A 20,610-nucleotide genomic window follows, 5' to 3' on the forward strand; every position below is an offset into this window, starting at 1 on the left:
AATATCTCAACATCTGGAAATACACATATCTTCGCGTACTTTCTCCAGCGATCATTTTTTGTCGCTCAGATGTTTATGTAAAAAAAATAAATGTAAACATATTTTGTCGGACGCCGTGGTGCGTACCAACAACAGGTCATAGTTCATAAATACTGCAGTGTGCGTTTGGTCGGGTGACGAGTTTTTAAATTTATCTTGCGGAGAGGCGGATTAGTTTTATTTTTGATACAGCAGTATGGCCTCCGGTAAGAACCGCCTCGGCGGTTTTACACCTTACGCAGCTTCTCCTTATGCTGACGGTTTTGTGTTGAATGAACAATACAACGGTTTATTATCTAAATATCTAGGTAGCTGGCTAGCTAACTAGCTAATTCAGGCGGAGCCGTCGGCCTCGTGTAGCTTAGCATGCTAATGTGGCTAATGTAGCTTAGCATGCTAATGTAGCTAACGCAGCTAATGTAGCTTAGCATGCTAATGCGGCTAAAACAACTCGCAGGCGCCGACGGAGTCTGCGTATTTTGGGCGGTATAAACCTTCATTTGACGCGGAAACACTCGTCTAATGTTAATTGAGGGACGCGGCGGCGGAACGACTGTCGCCTGTCCGCACAGGTGCGAGCGCGGAGCCGCAGTCGAGTTCCCGCTGCTCCGCGCCATTTTTGAGCGGCGTGGTGTTAGCTGGGCCCGTCGACCTCCCGGCGAGGCCTCGACCAGACCCGCACCGCAGGCCGCCCGGCCACGCGCGCTCGGCGGACGCGTTTCCGGCCGACGACCGCTAGCTGGCCAACTAGAACCGGGTGTTTTTAAATCATCCTGCTAGTCGCTGTTGTGTTTTGGAGGAATTTTAAATAGTTTTCTTTTCATTTCCCCACAGATTCAGGCTACGGGCAGCCTGGAGCGCAACAAAGGTGAGTGGAGGCGTCAGTGAGGCGGGATGAAGGGCCCACGCTGTTTTAATAGCTGATTTAACTGTGCCTTTCTCGCCCCAGCTGTGTTTAGTGTGTGTACTTTAACGATGGGGTCGGTTTGTCTTCCATTTGTTGTAGCTATGGATCCTACACTGCACCTCAAGGCTATCAACATGGTGCACAGGTACGAGCTGATCCTAAAGGTCCATTGGAGTAATCAGGTGCTCTGTGTCTTAATGGAAGGAAATGTTGGCGCCTTTTTATGTTTATTTTCTGTTGTCCACTCCTGTTAGGGCTATGGTCAAGGTAATGGAAGCAGCTCCTACACGGGACAGAGTTATGAGGGTTATGGTCAGACCGGTATGTCACTTACCATGCCTCATGATCTCAAGACTACAAAGACTACAGAAGTGGGCAAAGTGCACACGCTTATTTTTGCTTTGTTCACGTGTATGTCCCTGCAGACGCGTATGCACAGCCGTCGCAGGGTTTCTCCACGGCCGGTTACGCCCAGCAGCAACAGCAGCCGCCACCGGCGACTTATGAAGGCTACGGGCAGCCGGCCTCCACCGCAGCGTCGGGGTGAGACACGCAACACTCTTGTGTTCCTCCAGCTCCGTGTGCTCGAACCAAATGTTTGTCCTCAGTGCAGTTCTAATGGCTGCTTCCCCCGTGCTGAAGGTACGGAGACAAAACATACGGGCAGCAGGCGTCTTACGGACAGCAGGGATCTTACGGACAGCAGACTGAAGGTGGCTTCAGCCAATCAGCAGCTTCCTACGGGGGAGGCTCTCAGGCTGCTTATGGAAGACAGAATGACGGTAATGTTGTCGTGTCATCATGTTTTAGTATCTTTGTTTACTGAGGCAACTTCCACTTTCATTTTCTGCTGGGTTTGGTTTCGGTGTGCTTCGTTGTCTCCTCACCCCTGTGGCGGCCCTTTTCCAGGCGAGGGCAGGAGGTATGGAGGAGATGATGGGGGAGACAGGAGCGAGAGCTTCAGAGGCCGTGGGCGTGGAGGCTACGACCGCGGGGGCTACGACCGGGGTGGAAGAGGAGGAGGCCCACCTGGTATGGGGTAAGTCCCGAAGCGTGCCCACCTAACAGGTACTACTTGCCACTGCTAATTGTGCCTCATGGAAATGCATGAGCCCCCCCCCACCATCTTAACCTGCCCCCCCCTTTTTCACGTAGACATTTGACCATCACCTCCCCTCTGTCAGATATGCTAAATGTGTTCAGGGCAGCACAGACTTATGGGCATGAAAACGTTTCCATTATTAGTGTCCTGTAAACCAGTGTAGACGTCTCTGGTAAGCTGTGGTATAAGGTATAGTGTCTGGGATGCATAATGTGGCTAATTAATTGATACTGGGGGAAAAAGTGACTTAGAATTCCATAACAGCTTGATCTTAGGTTTTGGCCTAGATATAGTGCAGGTGTTTGTATTTTAGGCAGTGTTCCGGATGAGGTAACTGTGACTAAGGTGAATGAAACTACCGTTAATATAAGTAGGCTAAATTGGTGTTCCTGTTATACCTGCCCCCCACAACCTGTCTTCAAATGACGTTTTAATTTTTGACTCTATGCCTAAAGCTACAGATTTGAATCACTACCAACACACATTCATAGTGAATGCACCAATTGTACTTCACACGTTAGATTGTTGCAGCTCATCTTTAATAAAGCAGGAGATGGATTTGTGGTTTTACTCTAAAATGGGGGGCAGTTGCCATTCCCCAGCGCCCCATCTCCATTACCTGAGGCTGCCCAGATGGAGCCGATTGTGCTTGTGCAAGTTTGGAAGTACATGCGCCTGTTTAACTCGGTGCAGCAGTAGGTAACGTAGCTCTCACTAATCCTCATCTTAAATGGTCACGTCATAGTTCCTCGCTTCATGTATCAGGTAATCCTTCAGCCTGGTTAGTTCTATGTACCATTCCTGCTAAGAGGCTGCTGCTTTGGGAGAGATGTTCTGGATTTGAGATCCTCAGAAGGTCTGCATTCACACATGAGCCCCATGAAATCCTGTCATTAAAGTGTTGTTTCTTTCGTTTTTTTTTTTTTTTGTTTGTTTTTTTTTTGTTTTTTTTCTCACATGGAGTCGTATGCTTTTGTGTTAACATGGTCTACATTTTATACTACAGGTATCAAAGTGAAAATTAAACTTGGACCTCACCCATTGGAGCTCATTTAGGCACTGAATGGAAGAATATATCCGAGGGCCTCCTCTCGTGTAGACTTTTCTGAATCGAGCTGGGAGGTAGCCTCCCATGCTCTGCTCGGTTTCGACAACATTAATCAAGTAAACCATGCTCAGACCCCTACATTAAACACCTAGCCTCCAATTCGGAAATGAACCGAGTCCATTGCTGAAATGTCTCTCGATCAATAGTTGAAATCTCACTTACTTTATTGGCCTTACTCTCCCAGTGCTGTTATCGGAGACATTTTCTGTTCCCCTTGCTAAATTGAGTCATGGCAGGACCCCGTGTGCGTAAGACGGGAGTCTTGATCTCCCGAGGTTTGCGACAAAGGAAAGCCATCATATCTTCCATTTTTCCTCTGCAGTGGTGGTGACCGTGGTGGCTACAAAAATTACGGTGGTAAGTGACGAGCATCAGAACTGTCTCAGTGGGGGAAATGGAGAGAGTGTGAAAAACAGAAAGAAAGAAAGCTTAACTGACAGGAGCAGTGAACTCTTGTCGGTCACACTTTTGTTTTTTTTTTGTTTTTTTTTTTATCTGACAGACGTGAAAGGTGCTTCCTGTCCCATACCCTTACCCCTCTGTAGGTTTTCTTTTCTTGTTGGGATAAGATCTAACATCTCATTTTACTGTTAATGGTTGCATGAGGACTTTTGACATAATAATAAAAATAAAATGAACCCCAGAAAGAGAAGCGAGAGGCAGTGTTCTGGATGCCGTCTCTGCCTGTGGAGAAGAAAGGACACGTGCTTTTAGCTGAAGACCGCTGGTGGTTTTTGTTGTATTTAACTCGCAAGAACATTTGTGCTGGTGTTACATGTGTGCAGCAGTGACAGTCATCTCGGGGGGGAAACTGGTGCCTAGTTGTAAAATGTCAAAGGTCTCTAGCTGACACTTTCATAGATAGTGAATGCAGGTGGTGATTTGTTAACCATTATCTTAATTATCTCCTTCCTTTCATGTCTTGCTGTTTTTCAGGGCCCAGAGACTACGGTCAAAAGGATGACTCTGGTAAGGGACGTCGCCTCTAGTTGTGACATCTGCTGGCGTGAGGAGGCGGGTCCCTTCAGAGGGACATGGCTGTCTTCGCCCTGAGCCTCTAGCTTTTGTGGATGCTTTTTCCAAGTTTGTGCTTCTTTATTTAATTTTATTTACTTATATATTTTTGTCCGCGTGTAGGTGAAGACCAGGACAACTCCGACAACAACACCATCTTTGTCCAAGGCCTTGGAGAAGAAGTCACGACCCAGGAAGTCGGCGACTACTTTAAACAGATAGGGATCATTAAGGCAGGTGTAACCAGCAGGGCTTCGCTCCGTATCACACTGCCCAATATCAGGGAACATATTACCCTCCTTCTGCGCTTCATATGTTCACGAGATAAAAGCACGTTGAAGGTTTCAGACTGGTTCCACTGCTGTTTCAAACAGTTATGACTGCATCTTTCATCAAAACCATCAGTTATGGTGTTTACTTAACTGAATTAGTTACCCCAAGAGCCGAATAGTGTCTGATCATCTCAAAGAATACCCTTTATTTTGAAGAATACTCTTTATTTTGATTATGGTGCCTGCAGAGGGGCAGTTCTCATCCGAACTGTGTTTCCCAGGTGAATAAGAAGACGGGCAAACCCATGATCAACCTGTACACTGACAAAGCCACAGGGCGATTGAAGGGTGAAGCCACCGTCTCATTCGACGACCCTCCGTCTGCCAAAGCTGCCATCGACTGGTTTGATGGTAAATGCTACTCTGCTGCTGTGAAAAAGTTGTTTACGGCACCTGGGTCGGTTCACGAGTTTTGATCCCTGATATATTTTGCTTAATTCCAGGCAAGGAGTTCAATGGCAAACCGATTAAGGTATCGTTTGCCACCAGAAGAGCAGAGTTCACACAGAGGGGAGGTGGTGGTGGTGGTGGCGGTGGTGGCAGAGGTCGTGGAGGTACGTCGAGATTTGATTCTATTTATTTTTGTTTCGCTTCGTTTAAACCCCCGATAAACGTATTTTGTATTTTGCTTCGTAAGGTTTCCGAGGTAGAGGAGGTTACGGTGGTGGTGGTGGAGGTCCAAGTTTTGACGTCAAGGGGGGTGACTGGCTTTGTCCCAACAGGTAAATTGGGGATGTCCTGTTTTAGTTTGTAAAGTGTATTAGGACTGACCTAAATGGTACCGAAAAAGTCTATTTGTATTAGAGATGAAACCCTTGGTTTTCCACTGTCTCCACAGCTCTTGTGGCAACATGAACTTTGCGCGGCGATACGAGTGCAACAAATGTGGGGCACCAAAACCAGGAGACAGTTTTGGAGGTTGGTGGGAAGAACTCATGTTGAACGTTGCTTTTCTACTTGCGCTGACATCTTCTCCCCTGCAGGGGGCACTGTTGCTCATCTAGAGTCCCCCTTTGCAGTGAAGAAACGGACTTGTTTTCAGTGTGTTAGTTCTTTGAATGTTAATCTGATATTTGTCTCCTCCCTTCTTGCCTGTGTGTGGGGTAGATCGTGGAGGCAGGGGAGGATTTGGAGGTGACCGGGGTGGTTTCCGTGGCGGCAGAGGCGGTGGCTTTCGAGGAGGTGACCGTGGCGGCTACGGTGGAGGAGGTGGTGGCGGATATGCGGGTGGATACAAGATGGGCGGCAGGTGGGAAGTTCTTGGACTTCACGTACACCAGAGTGAAGAACCTTTACTGCAATGTGGAGATCTCTGCTGGGTTTTAATTGGGGGGGGGTTATTTATAGGATTGAATTCAAATAAGAGTCCCTTATAATGTTTGAGCCATTGGATTGTGTTTGACAGTCAACCTGTTTGGTTTGCAGAGGAGAACACAGAGAGGAGAGGAGAGACCGGCCGTACTAAAGGATTCGATTGGACTGCAGTCAAACCCAGGAAACTTGGGAGTGGGTGGGATGATGGGGATTATCATGGGGTATTAAATCATGGGGGGGATCAATTTTCAATCTGCATACCTTGGTGTATTTGTCAGTGTGTCCCATCTACTGCTACCGCCGGAGTGTGTCTGAGCCCAGGAGTGTTGATGTGAATCTACTGTCTGAGGACATACCTGGGCTTAAAGTGAAAGGCAGAGGGGGAGGGGGGGGGATCTAGAGCTCATTATTTTTGTTACTTCCTTTTAATTTCCCTGTCTAGTAGAATTCACGTTTAGTGTGTGGTAAACTTGTCGAAGCCTTCCATATCATTGTTTTGTAAGATTGAACTGTTTTACTTGGGGGATTTTCTTTGGCAGATATTAAACACTGTTTTGGTCTTAAGGTCTGTCGTTTTTTTTCTTGTGTATGGGCAATAGTATTAGTGTATCTGTATCCGCGTGCGTCCTGGCGCACCTGAAGTTGTATGTTGGGGCGCGTGCGGTGGGCGCGTGGCGTGAAGCCGTCTGGTCACGCCTGTGCTGCTCAGAGGCGGATCTTGCATTCGCTCTCTGGCTCTAATCCTTGCACAACGTTCAGAGTTTGGGAGAATCACGCAGGGTGAATTATAAAGGGGTTTTTATGAGCTTGAACGGACTCCAGTGTGTTTTTTCCCCCTTATTGAATGGAAAACGGTTCTCCTGTCCCGAAAAGTGTCTTGGTTGAAGCGCCAACGCGGCGATGCATCTGCACGCCCCCCGGTCCGCTGGGGCAGACCCGGCGCTGCTCCGCCTGATCCCGCTGTGCGTGCTGGTGTCGGCAGCTGTGAGCGAACCCCCGTCCGAGCGGCACGTTAAACGGACCGGTGCCGAGGTAAGCGCGGTGTGCTTCGTCCTGTACCTTTCTCCGGTTTCTCAGTTATACTGATTTTTTTTTTTATTCTAAGGTTAATTTATCCGGCATACACTGTTGCTGCAGAAAGGTTAAATAACGCAAATTTTAAATTGGTACTGTCCTCAAAGTTGAAGACATTTGTGAGACAGTAGCTCCGATGCGTTTTTAGAAAAGATTTCCCGTTGTTACTATATTCTGAGGGAGTTTATCGGCGACAGAATCATAAATATTAGACTTAAAATTACACAATTGATCATAAAGTATCGACACAATTGGGGTTGAGGAATTTTGGACTTTGAATTAACTTGCCTTACTTGATAGCGTAAAATTAAATGTTTACCAATAGGAAACCATAGAAAATACTGAGTTTCACGTACAAATCTCCCCAGTCACTAAAACATTCAGGGTTTCATGTCATCGTTCTTCCCACTTGCATTAAGCAAATAGTTTTTGCCTTTAGGTCTGTTTTTCTCTGCCATTTCATGATATTTCACAGCTGTATTCACATTGCAGTCTTATCTGCAAACGGCCTAAGTGTCGGCACGTTGTCATTCCTGACTGAACACAAACCTACAGGCACCGGCCCGCTATAAGTCTGAGAAATCCGACTTAAGTCCTGGATTTTGCCGTTATTGGAAGTTAACTGAATAAACGCTGTAACTGGCTGGACACCGCACACAACTCTCAGATATGTGAAGTGAGGCTCAAACGAATGCAGGGCATGATGTGGTGATTTAAGCTCCTGTGATACAGTATCCGTACAGACCGCTGAGAGCAGCAACCTCAACATCTATTTAATTCTCTATTTCTAGACATGTATGGAAACTCAAACGTCTTGTCCACAAGGAGGGATTTGGGATTTGCACAAAAACGGCATTTGCTTAAAGTATGAGAAACAGCTGATTGTCATAAAAAGTTATTAGAACAAACCAAACTAAGTGTTTTTTTCACATAAGAGTTTGATTGAACTCTTTGGAAGTCCATCCCAGATTTCCTTACTCATTCAAATAACATTTTCCAGTTAATCCAGGCACCACTGCCTCTCCCGATTCCCTCATAACATTGCAACACCCACTACAAGCTGCCTCCGTGTAGGAGGTGCTGTTTAGCACACACAGGTTCTCTGGGTTCTGGGTGGCTAATGAACTGTCCTGACATGGCAACATGTGGGTGTTCAGTCTGTAACTCTGCACCTTCAAAACAGTGTCTGTGTGCAGCATGTAACGAAGAGGACAGTTGGTTTAGGCGTAAGGGAGGCATTGCTGATTGCAGATCCGTGCTGTGTGATCGGATCAGTGAGGCAGGGTGTCAGGGTATTCTGAAGTGATGGAAGAGCTGAAGATTGTCCTGGGGTTCGTGTGCAGGCCTTCCTGGAGAAATATGGCTACCTACATCATGAAGATCACACACATGGTGCAGATGAAGTCAAATCAGCTGTCAGGTATTTCCACCAGTTCTTTAGTCTTTATAGTTACTAACTTTATAGTTAGTCTCATATATCATCTATACATTACACAATAAATGCTTTATAGATCTAATGAGACTGTTGTAGTGAATTTAAAGTCTCTATCTCTAACTGTTTGTATATTATGTCAGTATGAATGACAAACTCCAGTTCCTCCGGCCCTGAACACTCAGGAAGGTTGTTGTACGTTTATGTTGACCCTCAAAGATGTTATCGGAAGGATATTATTTATACTGGGGCTGACACAGCCGCTGTTAAACAGGAATGTTAAACAGTTCACTCTTCTGAAATTACAGTCTCTTCTGGTGAGCTAACATCGCAGCTGGACATCGGACCGCGTAGAAGGATAAATCAATGCAAATTTCTCACACAAGTTTTAGCAAACCAGGGAGTCTCAGTTGTAGTCTCAGGACTGTTTGGACGCTGCCTGCACATGTGACATATTTCTGGCCCAGTAGATGTGCAGGCCCTGCTTGTCCAACCCACTGTCCTTCATCAGGCAATTTCAGTGGCTGTCCCACCTGCCAATCACTGGAGTCCTGGACAGTGGGACGCTGGTGAAGATGTCCTCGCCACGCTGCGGCGTAAGGGATGGGCGGAGCCAGGACGCCTGGGCTCACAGGGTCAACGATGTTCTCACAGGTGGCAGGGGGCAGCACTCGCGTAGGAAACGTTACGTCACTCGAACAGGTGAGGGCACGACTAATTTTAACTTTGCCTCTTAAAAAGATTGTACAAAATATATATACACACACCACCAAGAGCAGTACTAACACCGGCAGGAGCACTACTAACTCCGTCCTGGCTCCAAGATGGTGGAACGATCTTCCATTAGCTGCTAGGACTGCAGAGTCAATTGCTATCTTCAAGCGTAGACAGAAGACCCACCTGTTGAGTTCTTACCAGAGCACTAACTCAGCTGATACCACTTGCCGTTGTTCTTAAATTGTATGTCTGTCTATGGTTATTTGTGCTTCTTGGCAAACGTCTAACTTGCAAAACACTAGGTAATGATATTGACTCCTGTAGTTTAGTAGTAGTCTGACTCAATGGTATCTTGAATTCTGGCCTATCCGTACTATTACCTAATCAGAAGCAAAGCACTTTGTAAGTCGCTCTGGATAAGAGCGTCTGCTAAATGTCGCAAATGTAAATGTACTAACACCACCAACATTATTAACACCACCAAGAGCAATATTAACCCTCAATTTTAATTTTAATACTCCCTGTTAAACACACATCAGTCAACCCTCCCTGTTAAACCGGACAGTGAGGAGTGTGAGCAATCACTTCACGAGAAACATGGGTTCTGCCATTGGTCCATGCCAATGTACACAGACCAGGTGCCCCTTATGACCAATGGTTCCCTCAGGAGTGGCATTCCCACAAAAAGCCAAACGTGGACCTGATGTGCATGGGGTTAATGTACAACGTGTGCTCCAGGGAGCAGACCTCCAAAGATATTACACTGCAGACAAGGTGGGGTGTGTTGTGCTGTAAAATCTAGCGCCTGACGCATCACACACACACACACACACACACACACACACACACACACACACACACACACACACACACACACACACACACACACACACACACACACTCACACACACACAGAGCAGTACAATATTCCTTAAGTGCCATTTTAATCATCCTGGCTGAACTAGCATTCCTGGAACCCTGATAACCGTTCACATGAGCATGGGGAGTCTTAAAGGCAACACTCTTCTCTTAAACACTCTTCTCTTAAACACTCTCCTCTTAAACACTCTTCTCTTAAACACTCTTCTCTTAAACACTCCTCTTAAACACTCTTCTCTTAAACACTCTTCTCTTAAACACTCTCCTCTTAAACACTCTCCTCTTAAACACTCTTTTCTTAAACACTTAAACACTCGTCTCTTAAACACTCGTCTCTTAAACACTCTCCTCTTAAACACACTTCTCTTAAACATTCGTCTCTTAAACACTCGTCTCTTAAACACTCTTCTCCGTGAAGGGCTGTAGAGGAACACACGCAGGCGTGAACACGAAGCCCGTCTTTTCAGCAGTCACCTGACAGAAGTGTGTCTTCAGAGACGAGCAGTTAAAACTGTAAATTCTTTCCATCCCTTCAGGGATTTGTAAGGCGTGGGGAATGTGGTGCGACTCCTCCATGTCAGCACCTGATGCCAACCACCTGTCTGCAACCCTGCAAGCTCACACATGCTGCCTGACCATAACGTTAAAGGGCCCGGCAAGGACCCGAGTGAAAAGAGCATCTTCTCACACACGTTCTGGTGTCCCGTGGCGTTGGCCTGTCGTCCTTGCTGAGTGCACAAGTAGAACTTCAGGTCTTCTGCCGTTGAGCGGCATGAATCTGCAAGGAAGCGAAAAGTGTACGGTGTGTTATTGCAGGAGAATTTCCCATGTGTGGTAGGAATTTGACCATGGCTCCTGTTCATATTTACACTGCCTGCATTCCATCATCCTGGTCCAGGATAAGTGAGGAACGTGTTTGTGTGGGTGTGTCTCTCCGTTCCATGTGTGTGTGTGTGTGTGTGTGTGCGTGACAGCATGCTTGTGAGGGTGTGTGGGCATGTTTAGCATGTCCAGGAACATGTGCTGTCTGTAACTGAATTGATTCTAGATATGAGATTTGTGTGTGGAGTTGATTCTAGAGGTGTGGTTGTCCTGTGAAGACTGACACACGACACATAGGAGGAATCAGAGCTTCATTTAATACGCTTTGGTATTTTATATTGATTTCCCTTTACAACTAGAAAAGAGTCACATTCCTTTTTCATTTCAATCTGCAGAGCTAACGTTTTCATTATTCTAAGCACGCACTGTTGTTTAATATGAATATACACACACACTGCACAGATATCATCATTACAAGCACTTCTGTAATTGTTTCCATCAGGGAGGTCATGGAATGTTTTCAGATTCTGCCTCCTTCTCTTCTCCCCGGAGGGCCGTCGTTAAGCAACACGGTTTGATTGCAGTCAAACTGTTGCAAGAATTCACTCATTTGCCGTGGTGGTTTTAGTCTGGTACCAGACCATCTGTCCATGACACACTGGGCCCATGTTGATGTGATCAGGGACACTTTCCCACATTACATTTTAAATTTCTCATTTAGATTTACAAATTAGAGCTAATTGATGATGACTGATATGGGTTTTTCAGTGGCAGATCTAATTTATATTTTATTTCATGTTTGAGGGCACGTAATCCTTGTTTCTGATTCTTAAACTGAAGTGAATCTATGACTGAGTGTTTCTGAACTTCAGAATGATGTTACTGAGACTCTCCTGGATGTACATGCGGTTCATTTCATGTTACCGAGACTCTTGTACATTGAAGAGCTCTTTCCTCTCACTTGTGTCATTTTCAAATAGCCAACATGTGCTTTGGCACAGCCAAAGATCTAAGATTATCAGAAGTGGATTATAGTCAGCAAATTCAACAAGATCTATGGAGTGCATTGTTTCTACAATAGCCTAGACTAATCATATTGGGGGGGGCAAATCAACCATAGTAGGGGAGGACGTGACTAATCTGTGAACAAAACACTTCTCGAAATTCAGTGTAAGCTCTGGTAAAACAAAATCTCTGACATTTCTAAAATTCCATCTGGACATTTCTTTAAGTCTCAAAAAGAGGACATGTCCAGGTCACCCTAAACAATGGGAAAATCACCTACTTAGAGACTCTCATAGAGAGACTCTTTCATATACACTCATTCATAGAGAGACTCTCTCACATAGACACTCATTCATAGAGAGACTCTCTCAGAGAGACACTCATTCATAGAGAGACTCTCTCACATAGACACTCATTCATAGAGAGACTATCTCACATAGACACTCATTCATAGAGAGACTCTCTCAGAGAGACACTCATTCATAGAGAGACTCTCTCACATAGACACTCATTCATAGAGAGACTCTCACATAGACACTCATTCATAGAGAGACTCTCTCACATAGACACTCATTCATAGAGAGACTCTCTCACATAGACACTCATTCATAGAGAGACTCTCTCAGAGAGACACTCATTCATAGAGAGACTCTCTCACATAGACACTCATTCATAGAGAGACTCTCTCACATAGACACTCATTCATAGAGAGACTCTCACATAGACACTCATTCATAGAGACTCTCTCACATAGACACTCATTCATAGAGAGACTCTCTCAGAGAGACACTCATTCATAGAGAGACTCTCTCACATAGACACTCATTCATAGAGAGACTATCTGACTGAGAGAGTCAGAGAGACTCTCTCAGAGAGAGATCCAGGATGCTGTGTTACTTCGATAGTCTATGTCTGTGATCCTCATCTTATCTACTGGTTGTTTGCTCATCTGAGGTCTTTGACAGTACTGATGACAGCTATGTTTTCTTTGCGTCTTTCTTTAGTTTTAATTTCCTGGTGTTTTTTGGTTCTCTTGTCTCTGTCATATGTCTCATCTTAAGAGACCAGGCGTCTGAGGGGCCAACATCTCACGTGGGGCTCTAGGGCTCACGTGGGACTCCTCTAGGGCTCACGTGGAAGTAATTTCCATCTTATGTGTTCTGCATCAGGAAGTGCCACGTTTTCCCTCTGTCACACACTCTTTGTTCAGTTTTTACTTTTCTTTAATCCATTTCTCACTTTTTCTCCTGTGTTCTTTATTCGCCTGACATGGCTACTGCAGATAGGGTTCGTTGTTGTTATTATTGTCCACCTTCCTCCCCCATATTTGTTTATGCTGCATGTCCTGCTCTTGTGTACATAGTTCCCTGTGTCATCTAAACAGCGTCGGTGATCTGGAGCTGGTAGTCTGCGCTGCGCTACATAAGACACGCGTTTCATTCTAATGAGTGCACAACATGCAGCAACATTGATGCCTTCAACCCAGAGCTGCATGTTGACGAGACTGTTTCCAGATCCCTCCAGGAGGCGCTGTTTTTGCTTTGCACAAGCTGAAGCGAACTCTGGTGTCATTATCTAACCAAAGAGCATAAATAAGAAGTAATAAATATTCACTCTATTAAAATGAACAACCACAAAACCATAAGCGCTCTGCCCAGTGTTAAAATGTCACGTGCCTCCAGGCCAATACTATCCCTGTGATAACAGTCCACAGACTCACAAACTGAGAATGACAGAGAACAATTAGCTGGGAGGCCTGTGAGACGTCTTGATTAAAGAGCTCTCTAACGTCTCCTGCGGCCCCTGGTCTCGTAGGAGAGAGGTGGTACAAGCAGCATCTCTCGTACCGTGTGGTGACCTGGCCACGACTCCTGTCCCAGAGATCCGTGCGACTGGCCGTACGCACGGCCTTCCAGCTCTGGAGCAACGTGTCCGGGCTGGTCTTCCAGGAGGTCCGCCACGGCCCCTCGGACATACGACTGGCCTTCTACGAAGGGGAGCACAACGATGGCACCAGCAACGCGTTCGACGGCCCAGGTACATAAGTGCAGTCACACACACAGGAGAAGCCAACCTCAGAGTCTTACTGCCACCGTAACACCAGGATGTTTAGGGTTCAGGGTCTGGCTACGTGGCCTGTGGGGATAATATAGTCAGTGATTAAGCAGGCCGTCGTGCACCTGGAAATAGTTCAGTACCGTTTCCAGGAACATCAATGAGGAGCAAAACAATTAGGCCATTCAGAATATGAGTGGTGTGTTCTAATCAAAAGCATTTAGAATAATCAGAGGGACTGTTAAGCTCTCTCCTCTCCTCCCTCTCTCCTCCTCCCTCCCCAGGTGGGGCGCTGGCCCATGCTTTCTTCCCGCGCCGGGGTGAAGCTCACTTTGACAAGGCGGAACGCTGGACTCTGAACGGCCACAAAGGGCACAACCTCTTCCTGGTCACCGCCCACGAGATCGGCCACACGCTGGGATTGGAGCACTCGCCTGTCCGTCACGCGCTCATGTCGCCCTACTACAAGAAACTGGGCCGCCGTCTGGTGCTCAGCTGGGACGACGTCACGGCTGTGCAGCAGTTATACGGTACACACGGTGGCTGTCATCTCTGTTCATTCTTATGTTACAGTAGGGCTGATGTTTTTTAAATAAAAAAGAAGTTCTATTCAGCAGCTGAAGGTCATAAAACAGTTTGGATGTTGGGAACCAAGTGAAGGTAAATGGTTTTCTACTGAGAGGAATGACTAACCTCTTAAGTTGGCAGCATTCAGAATATTCCTGTTTACACCTGTGAACACACCATCAATCAGCCTTTAGATCTGCCATTTTGACGTCTTTTTACGCTCCTTCACGAAGAATTATCCACCACTTCATGTTAGGCGGGCGGCCGATAGTGAGTCAAGCAGGCAGGCTTCCACATGCACGGCCCCAGGCTGCTGCAAGAATGCTCACCTCACTGCCTGTGCAGGAATTCACTCTCCCTCGGGCTCAGCAGACACCAGTGGTGTTCCACGGCCTTCCACTGTGGCGTTCCTCCCTTGGTGTTCCCCTGTGGTGTTCTCCTGTGGTGTTCCCCTGTGGTGTTCTCCTGTGGTGTTCCCCTGTGGTGTTCCCCTGTGGTGTTCTCCTGTGGTGTTCCCCTGTGGTGTTCTCCTGTGGTGTTCCCCTGTGGTGTTCCACTGTGGTGTTCCCCTGTGGTGTTCTCCTGTGGTGTTCCCCTGTGGTGTTCCCCTGTGGTGTTCTCCTGTGGTGTTCCCCTGTGGTGTTCCCCTGTGGTGTTCTCCTGTGGTGTTCCCCTGTGGTGTTCACCTGTGGTGTTCCCCCGTGGTGTTCCCCCGTGGTGTTCTACTGTGGTGTTCCACTGTGGTGTTCCCCTGTGGTGTTCTCCTGTGGTGTTCTACTGTGGTGTTCCACTGTGGTGTTCTACTGGGGTGTTCCACTGTGGTGTTCCACTGTGGCGTTCCCCTGTGGTGTTCTCCTGTGGTGTTCTACTGTGGTGTTCCACTGTGGTGTTCCACTGTGGCGTTCCTCCCTTGGTGTTCTCCTGTGGCGTTCCACTGTGGCGTTCCACTGTGGCGTTCCCCTGTGGCGTTCCCCTGTGGCGTTCCACTGTGGCGTTCTCCTGTGGCGTTCCCCTGTGGCGTTCTCCTGTGGCGTTCCACTGTGGTGTTCCCCTGTGGTGTTCTCCTGTGGTGTTCCCCTGTGGTGTTCTCCTGTGGTGTTCTCCTGTGGTGTTCCCCTGTGGTGTTCACCTGTGGTGTTCCCCCGTGGTGTTCCCCTGTGGTGTTCTACTGTGGTGTTCCACTGTGGTGTTCCCCTGTGGTGTTCCCCTGTGGTGTTCTCCTGTGGTGTTCTCCTGTGGTGTTCCACTGTGGTGTTCCACTGTGGCGTTCCTCCCTTGGTGTTCTCCTGTGGCGTTCCACTGTGGCGTTCTCCTGTGGCGTTCTCCTGTGGCGTTCCACTGTGGCGTTCTCCTGTGGCGTTCTCCTGTGGCGTTCCACTGTGGCGTTCTCCTGTGGCGTTCCCCTGTGGCGTTCCACTGTGGCGTTCTCCTGTGGCGTTCTCCTGTGGCGTTCTCCTGTGGCGTTCCACTGTGGCGTTCTCCTGTGGCGTTCCACTGTGGCGTTCCATGACCCTCCAGGAGGGAAGAGACAAGCCCTCTGCAGCAGGGCATGCAGGGCACGCAGGGTGGGATGTTTTGAGTGTGCTCTCAGACTATCAGATCACATCAGACAATGCTAACTGATAAAGCACAAAGCTACATTTTCAGACGTCTGCATTTTGAATGAATGTTTTAGGTAATGAAAGTAAGTGTTATCATTGGTATCATTTCCAGTAAGCACACAGGAAATGCATTTGAGCTGCTTTGGAGGGGGGATAGGTAGACTCCAGGATGTACACTAATATGATATGTTCAGGACGTGCATTGTCCTGACTGTGATGTCACTTTCTGTTGTGTCTGCGAGACCTGCTTTAGGGTTCAAAACAGATTCCCAAATCTCTGATTGGCCCAAGAGGTGTAACTGCTTTGAGTATTTTGAACCAAAGCAAAGTAGTTCACTTTAAAGAGAGAGAGAAAGGAGCAAGCAGGAGGGAGGGATAGAGAGGGAGAGAGAGAAAGGAAGAGAGAGGAAGAGAGAGGAGGGAGGGAGGGAGGGAGAGAGCAAGAGAGAGAGAGAGAGAGCAAGGGAGATAAAGAGACAAGGCGAGAGACAGCGAGAGAAATTTTTCAGACAGGCCTGGTCCGTCTGCGCAGGCCTGGTCGTCCGTCTGGTGCACCTCACGCTGGCCTGAGCGTCCTGGCTAGCTGGAGCTACTCCATGATAACATCCAGACTTCAGCTCCAACCTGAACACCTCTCCTCCCCCACACACCCCAGCCCTTCACCTCTGTCCACCCATTCAGAGACTGTAGCAAGCAGTTGAGATGCATCACACACACATGCGTGCACTCACACACACATCTACAGGTCAGATGGTTAGAAGACAGAAGTGTCTAATGATTCTAATGAGAATCGGACCAAGTGAAGTGGTGTAATCCTAAATCATACCTTGCATGGAATACAGATTAGCTTTCATCTACTGTATATGCTAAACAGCTTTTAAACCTAAACTCTCCAAAGACCAGCAAATGGATCCAGACACTCTGGAAACGATATTACTTTCTACATAGTTACTGTATAATTCACTAGAGTAACTGAATAATATGAATAATATGCCTTGACATTAATAACTATGCAATAAAGTTTGAGTTTGTGCTAAAGCACATATAGCCCACACACAACTGAAACCATTTCAGAGTTCTGAACCATCTCGTGACTGAGAAGCTACGGCAGCGAATAGTGGACCGCACACACACATCCAGAGTTCAACCACCCAGAACCAGACAGGAGACGCTCAGTCTCCTCCTGCAGGAGCGCCTCGCCGTTATCAGCTGGGTGCCGGTCGTTCCCCAAGTCACGCCCCCTCCTGAGGGTTCCTCTGGGGATGGAGATATTATCCGTGCTTTGGACAAATGTTTGTTCAGCCTTTTGCAAACAAAATGGGTGTGCAGCTGTCCCATACTTTATCAGAGGAAGCTCGGGGCAGGCGCCGTGTGTTGGGGTTCTAGTTCGCCTCACGGCACATTTTTTTTCCCACAACAGTTGACATTCTAAAATGCAACCATGCACGCCATGAGATGATTTTGAATTTTTCTGCAAAGGCCATTTGTGAGAGGATTAAAACTTGGTGAAATAAGGTAAATAATTTCCTGTTTTCATACTGTGTGTGTGTGTGTGTGTGTGTATGCGCATGCATGTATGTATAGGTAAACCACCAGGGGGCGCTGTGGTGCAGCTACCAGGCCAAGCTTTGAGCTGGGCCATGCAGGACTGGGAGTTAGCTGACCAGACTGCTGACCTCAAGCGACCCCACTATTGCCAGGGTCTGTTTGACGCCATCACAATGGGTAAGACAGGATAGGGTTAAAAACAATGCTACAGAGTTAAACCTGATCCTACATAAAACCGTTTTAACAGGATCTACGTTCTTTGAAGAGCTAAAATTGATTCACCACTTTCATAATTCAGTACAAATTGAATATATTTTTACAATATATGCATTTTTTATATTTTATTGCTTGTTTTAAAGAAACTGCACCTCACCAAGTTGTGTAAGCAGCGCCCCCGTGTGGCATTTAAATATACTTACAGAAAGCGACGCACCAGATTTATAATGGTTTATGTAAAGGTCACTGGCAGAGTGGCTCCTGTCTAAATGGGCTGTCCTAGTAGACCCAGAACACATTCCTGAATCTCGATTGTGGTGTTAAAGTCTGGCCTTTATTTCATATGTTTAGTGTAGTGCGTACCACACACACTACTAACGCCCCTTCTCTGTGATGCTTTTAATAATAATAAATTGTTAATATTATTATTATATTATCACATTATTATTAATAATAAGTGCAGCTCTGACTTTGTCACAGATGGAAACAGCACCATTCTGGTGTTTCGAGGTGGGCTGTTCTGGACGGTGTCCTCCGAGGGGACCGTAAGCGGCCCACTTCCCCTCCGACAACGATGGCCTCACCTGCCGCTCGCCATCGAGGCTGCTGCCTTCTCCCCATTGGACGCCAAAATGTACTTTTTCAAAGGTGGGCCATGCCTGTTGCTACGGGGGTTTCAGAGTGATTTCACACTATCTTATGCACACATCATGAGGTATGTTCCAGTTGTTGACTCGGTCACACCTGCTTCATGAGACGTTGGTTGCAGAATTTACTGGGCATGGAGTAGCTGCCGGAGCAGGTGGGTGGAGGCCTCGGGTCGCTTCTAGAACCCGTGACGGCATCTGTGTCTGCATCTGTTTCCTGATAGGCCGACGCATGTGGCGTTATTCAGGCACCGACCTGGATCCCGGTTTTCCCAGAGAGAGCCGCGAGTCCGGTTTGCCACATCACCCTGACTCCGCCTTCTTCTACGGCCCTCTGGGTCACATGGTTCTCTTCAGAGGGCCACGGTACTTTGTGATGAACCTGGAAACGCTCCGCCCTGAGCCCTACTACCCGCGTCGCCTGGCGGACTGGAAGGGCGTGCCTCACGGGCCCAACGGCGCCCTCACCAGGCCTGACGGCAGCCTCTACTTCTTTCGAGAGCAGCGCTACTGGAGGTTCGACCCAGGGAAGGTGCGCGTCACCGGGGCTGGGAACTGGGCTCAGGCCCTGCCGTGGACCGGATGCCACAGGACTTCCACAGAGAAAAACAATGACACACTGTGACCAGCAGAGGGAGCCAGCGGGGAAACATTCCAGAGGAGAGGGAAGGGCCACGTGCAATTCAGTTCAGTTCAGTAGTAAACAGAAACATCTGAAAACCTGCACTGTATGTTTATACTGGATTGGCTTTTCCTTGTTTGGTTTCAACCACATTTAAAACAGGGACAACAGAACAGTTTTTTTTCCATTGCAACCAGTGAATATCTGCACACCTCAGTAAGAAGACATGGAGACTTCTGGATCTGTTGTGTACAAAATGTTTCAGATTTTAAACAGACAAGTGTCACCTTTACCTAAAAATGAATGTTATAAGTTCATCAGTTGGGACAGCATTAACCTCAAAGATAACCGTTCTTGTGATTCCAGTGGGAAGCTGTTTTAAAGAGTATATTAAAGTTATTATGTGGACTTTTGAAGCGATGAGGTACCTGACTGTAGTGTTGTATGTACCTAGTACCAATACCACTGGAATCTAGAACCACTCAGTTATACAAATGCACTGTGAAACTATGTTTTCAAACTATGATAGATGCACGTTTGTGGGACTCCATACAATAGGTATAAATATTTACGCACAAGATATAAAATATAAATTATTACACAAATGAATCAGTTATAATATAATTCACCTCATTTAGACAGGTGTTCCAGTCAGATTTTAATTTAGATGCAGTATATATTTTTGAGTTTCGCATTCATGTTGCTTCAGAAAGTAACAGGCCCCTTTCTGAAGAATCCGATTAGAGCTAGAGACCATTGTAGACCATTGTTTGTTAGAAGCCAAATATAAAAACAATTTACTGCGGTATTCCCATATTTACACATGACAGTAATAACTATCCATTTTGACTGAAGACTCTATTCCCCACCCAGATTGTTGTACCATCATGTTCCCTTGCTAACAGCCAAATTTTAATCTCTCACATTATCTTTCCCTTTCAAATAATAACATTAAGAACGTAACATTAAGAACAGGGTTTAGCTCAGTGGTGGAGCAAAAGGGGGGGCAGTTGCCACCCCCAACAGAGCCCTTGCCACCCCTAGTGCCACCCCACTGGAAATGGTCATTTTAAGAGAAAATATGTGTTTCCTTTCGTTCATCATGTGTATATGGACCCCTCTGATAAAGACTTGGTCACCCTTTGGCCACCCCTTGAAAAAAAGTCTAGCTCCACCCACCAGTTTGACCCTCAACACGCTTAGCTGGGCCTTAGTAGCAGAAAGGACCTTATGCCATGCTGACCTCTGCTGGACATAATGGGAAATGCAGTCCATCTCCATGGCAATAGGACACGCACTTCTGAATTTCAGTTCTAGAACACTCCTGATTTATTCTACATATTGCTACACTGTGTTTGGCATGACTGTGTTAATATTATACATTATAGTTTAGATACTTTACTGTTAAGAACCTTCGCCAAAAAAAACATTTGCTTATAATTTACTTTTTAGCTTACATTTAAACATCATATGTTGTTAATGTGTGTATTAGTGCTGCAAATCTAGAGAACCTTAAATACCGAGGTAACGTCTCCTAAAACACAGATCTATGCTCGATTAACTCCTCAAACACAGAGGACATTAAAACAAGCACCTGTAACTTACATTT

At 46.7% G+C, this 20,610-nt stretch overlaps 2 protein-coding genes across 6 annotated transcripts; both read left to right on the forward strand.

Annotated features, from left to right (window-relative positions):
- Positions 1-95: 95 nt before the first annotated feature.
- On the forward strand, positions 96-6,380 carry taf15 (TAF15 RNA polymerase II, TATA box binding protein (TBP)-associated factor). Of its 2 annotated transcripts, XM_076982071.1 has the most exons (16): positions 96-245; positions 874-907; positions 1,046-1,091; positions 1,201-1,267; positions 1,372-1,489; positions 1,589-1,728; positions 1,856-1,985; positions 3,479-3,513; positions 4,093-4,125; positions 4,294-4,403; positions 4,724-4,853; positions 4,946-5,056; positions 5,140-5,224; positions 5,341-5,420; positions 5,610-5,751; positions 5,928-6,380. In XM_076982071.1, exons 1-16 carry the CDS (start codon positions 236-238, stop codon positions 5,965-5,967), a joined length of 1,311 nt encoding a protein of 436 aa, XP_076838186.1. In that variant the 5' UTR covers positions 96-235; the 3' UTR covers positions 5,968-6,380. The 2 variants fall into 2 exon arrangements, with proteins under 2 accessions (XP_076838186.1, XP_076838187.1); XM_076982072.1 differs by lacking the exon at positions 3,479-3,513 and having other exon boundaries at positions 123-245.
- Positions 6,381-6,520: 140 nt separating this feature from the next.
- On the forward strand, positions 6,521-20,605 carry mmp28 (matrix metallopeptidase 28). Of its 4 annotated transcripts, none has more exons than XM_076982064.1 (8): positions 6,521-6,848; positions 8,234-8,310; positions 8,834-9,024; positions 13,561-13,782; positions 14,085-14,330; positions 17,553-17,693; positions 18,213-18,380; positions 18,604-20,605. In XM_076982064.1, the coding sequence occupies exons 1-8, from the start codon at positions 6,717-6,719 to the stop codon at positions 19,002-19,004; spliced, it is 1,578 nt and encodes a 525-aa protein (XP_076838179.1). In that variant the 5' UTR covers positions 6,521-6,716; the 3' UTR covers positions 19,005-20,605. The 4 variants fall into 4 exon arrangements, with proteins under 4 accessions (XP_076838179.1, XP_076838181.1, XP_076838180.1 ...); XM_076982066.1 differs by having other exon boundaries at positions 6,834-6,848; positions 8,631-9,024; XM_076982065.1 differs by lacking the exon at positions 6,521-6,848 and having other exon boundaries at positions 6,932-8,310; positions 8,631-9,024.
- The last annotated feature ends 5 nt before the right edge of the window (positions 20,606-20,610 follow it).

The sequence above is a fragment of the Brachyhypopomus gauderio genome, chromosome 19 (genome assembly GCF_052324685.1).
Source record: "Brachyhypopomus gauderio isolate BG-103 chromosome 19, BGAUD_0.2, whole genome shotgun sequence".
Taxonomy (NCBI): Eukaryota; Metazoa; Chordata; class Actinopteri; order Gymnotiformes; family Hypopomidae; genus Brachyhypopomus; species Brachyhypopomus gauderio.

Bases quoted from the DNA above. Each gene is read 5' to 3' on its own strand.
- mmp28 (XM_076982064.1), top strand. From the start codon at position 6,717: ATGCATCTGCACGCCCCCCGGTCCGCTGGGGCAGACCCGGCGCTGCTC. The intron at 6,849-8,233 runs GTAAGCGCGGTG...GTTCGTGTGCAG, and splicing joins TTAAACGGACCGGTGCCGAG to GCCTTCCTGGAGAAATATGG. The intron at 13,783-14,084 runs GTACATAAGTGC...CTCCCTCCCCAG, and splicing joins CAACGCGTTCGACGGCCCAG to GTGGGGCGCTGGCCCATGCT.
- taf15 (XM_076982071.1), top strand. The intron at 5,225-5,340 runs GTAAATTGGGGA...CTGTCTCCACAG, and splicing joins GACTGGCTTTGTCCCAACAG to CTCTTGTGGCAACATGAACT. The intron at 5,421-5,609 runs GTTGGTGGGAAG...TGTGTGGGGTAG, and splicing joins ACCAGGAGACAGTTTTGGAG to ATCGTGGAGGCAGGGGAGGA.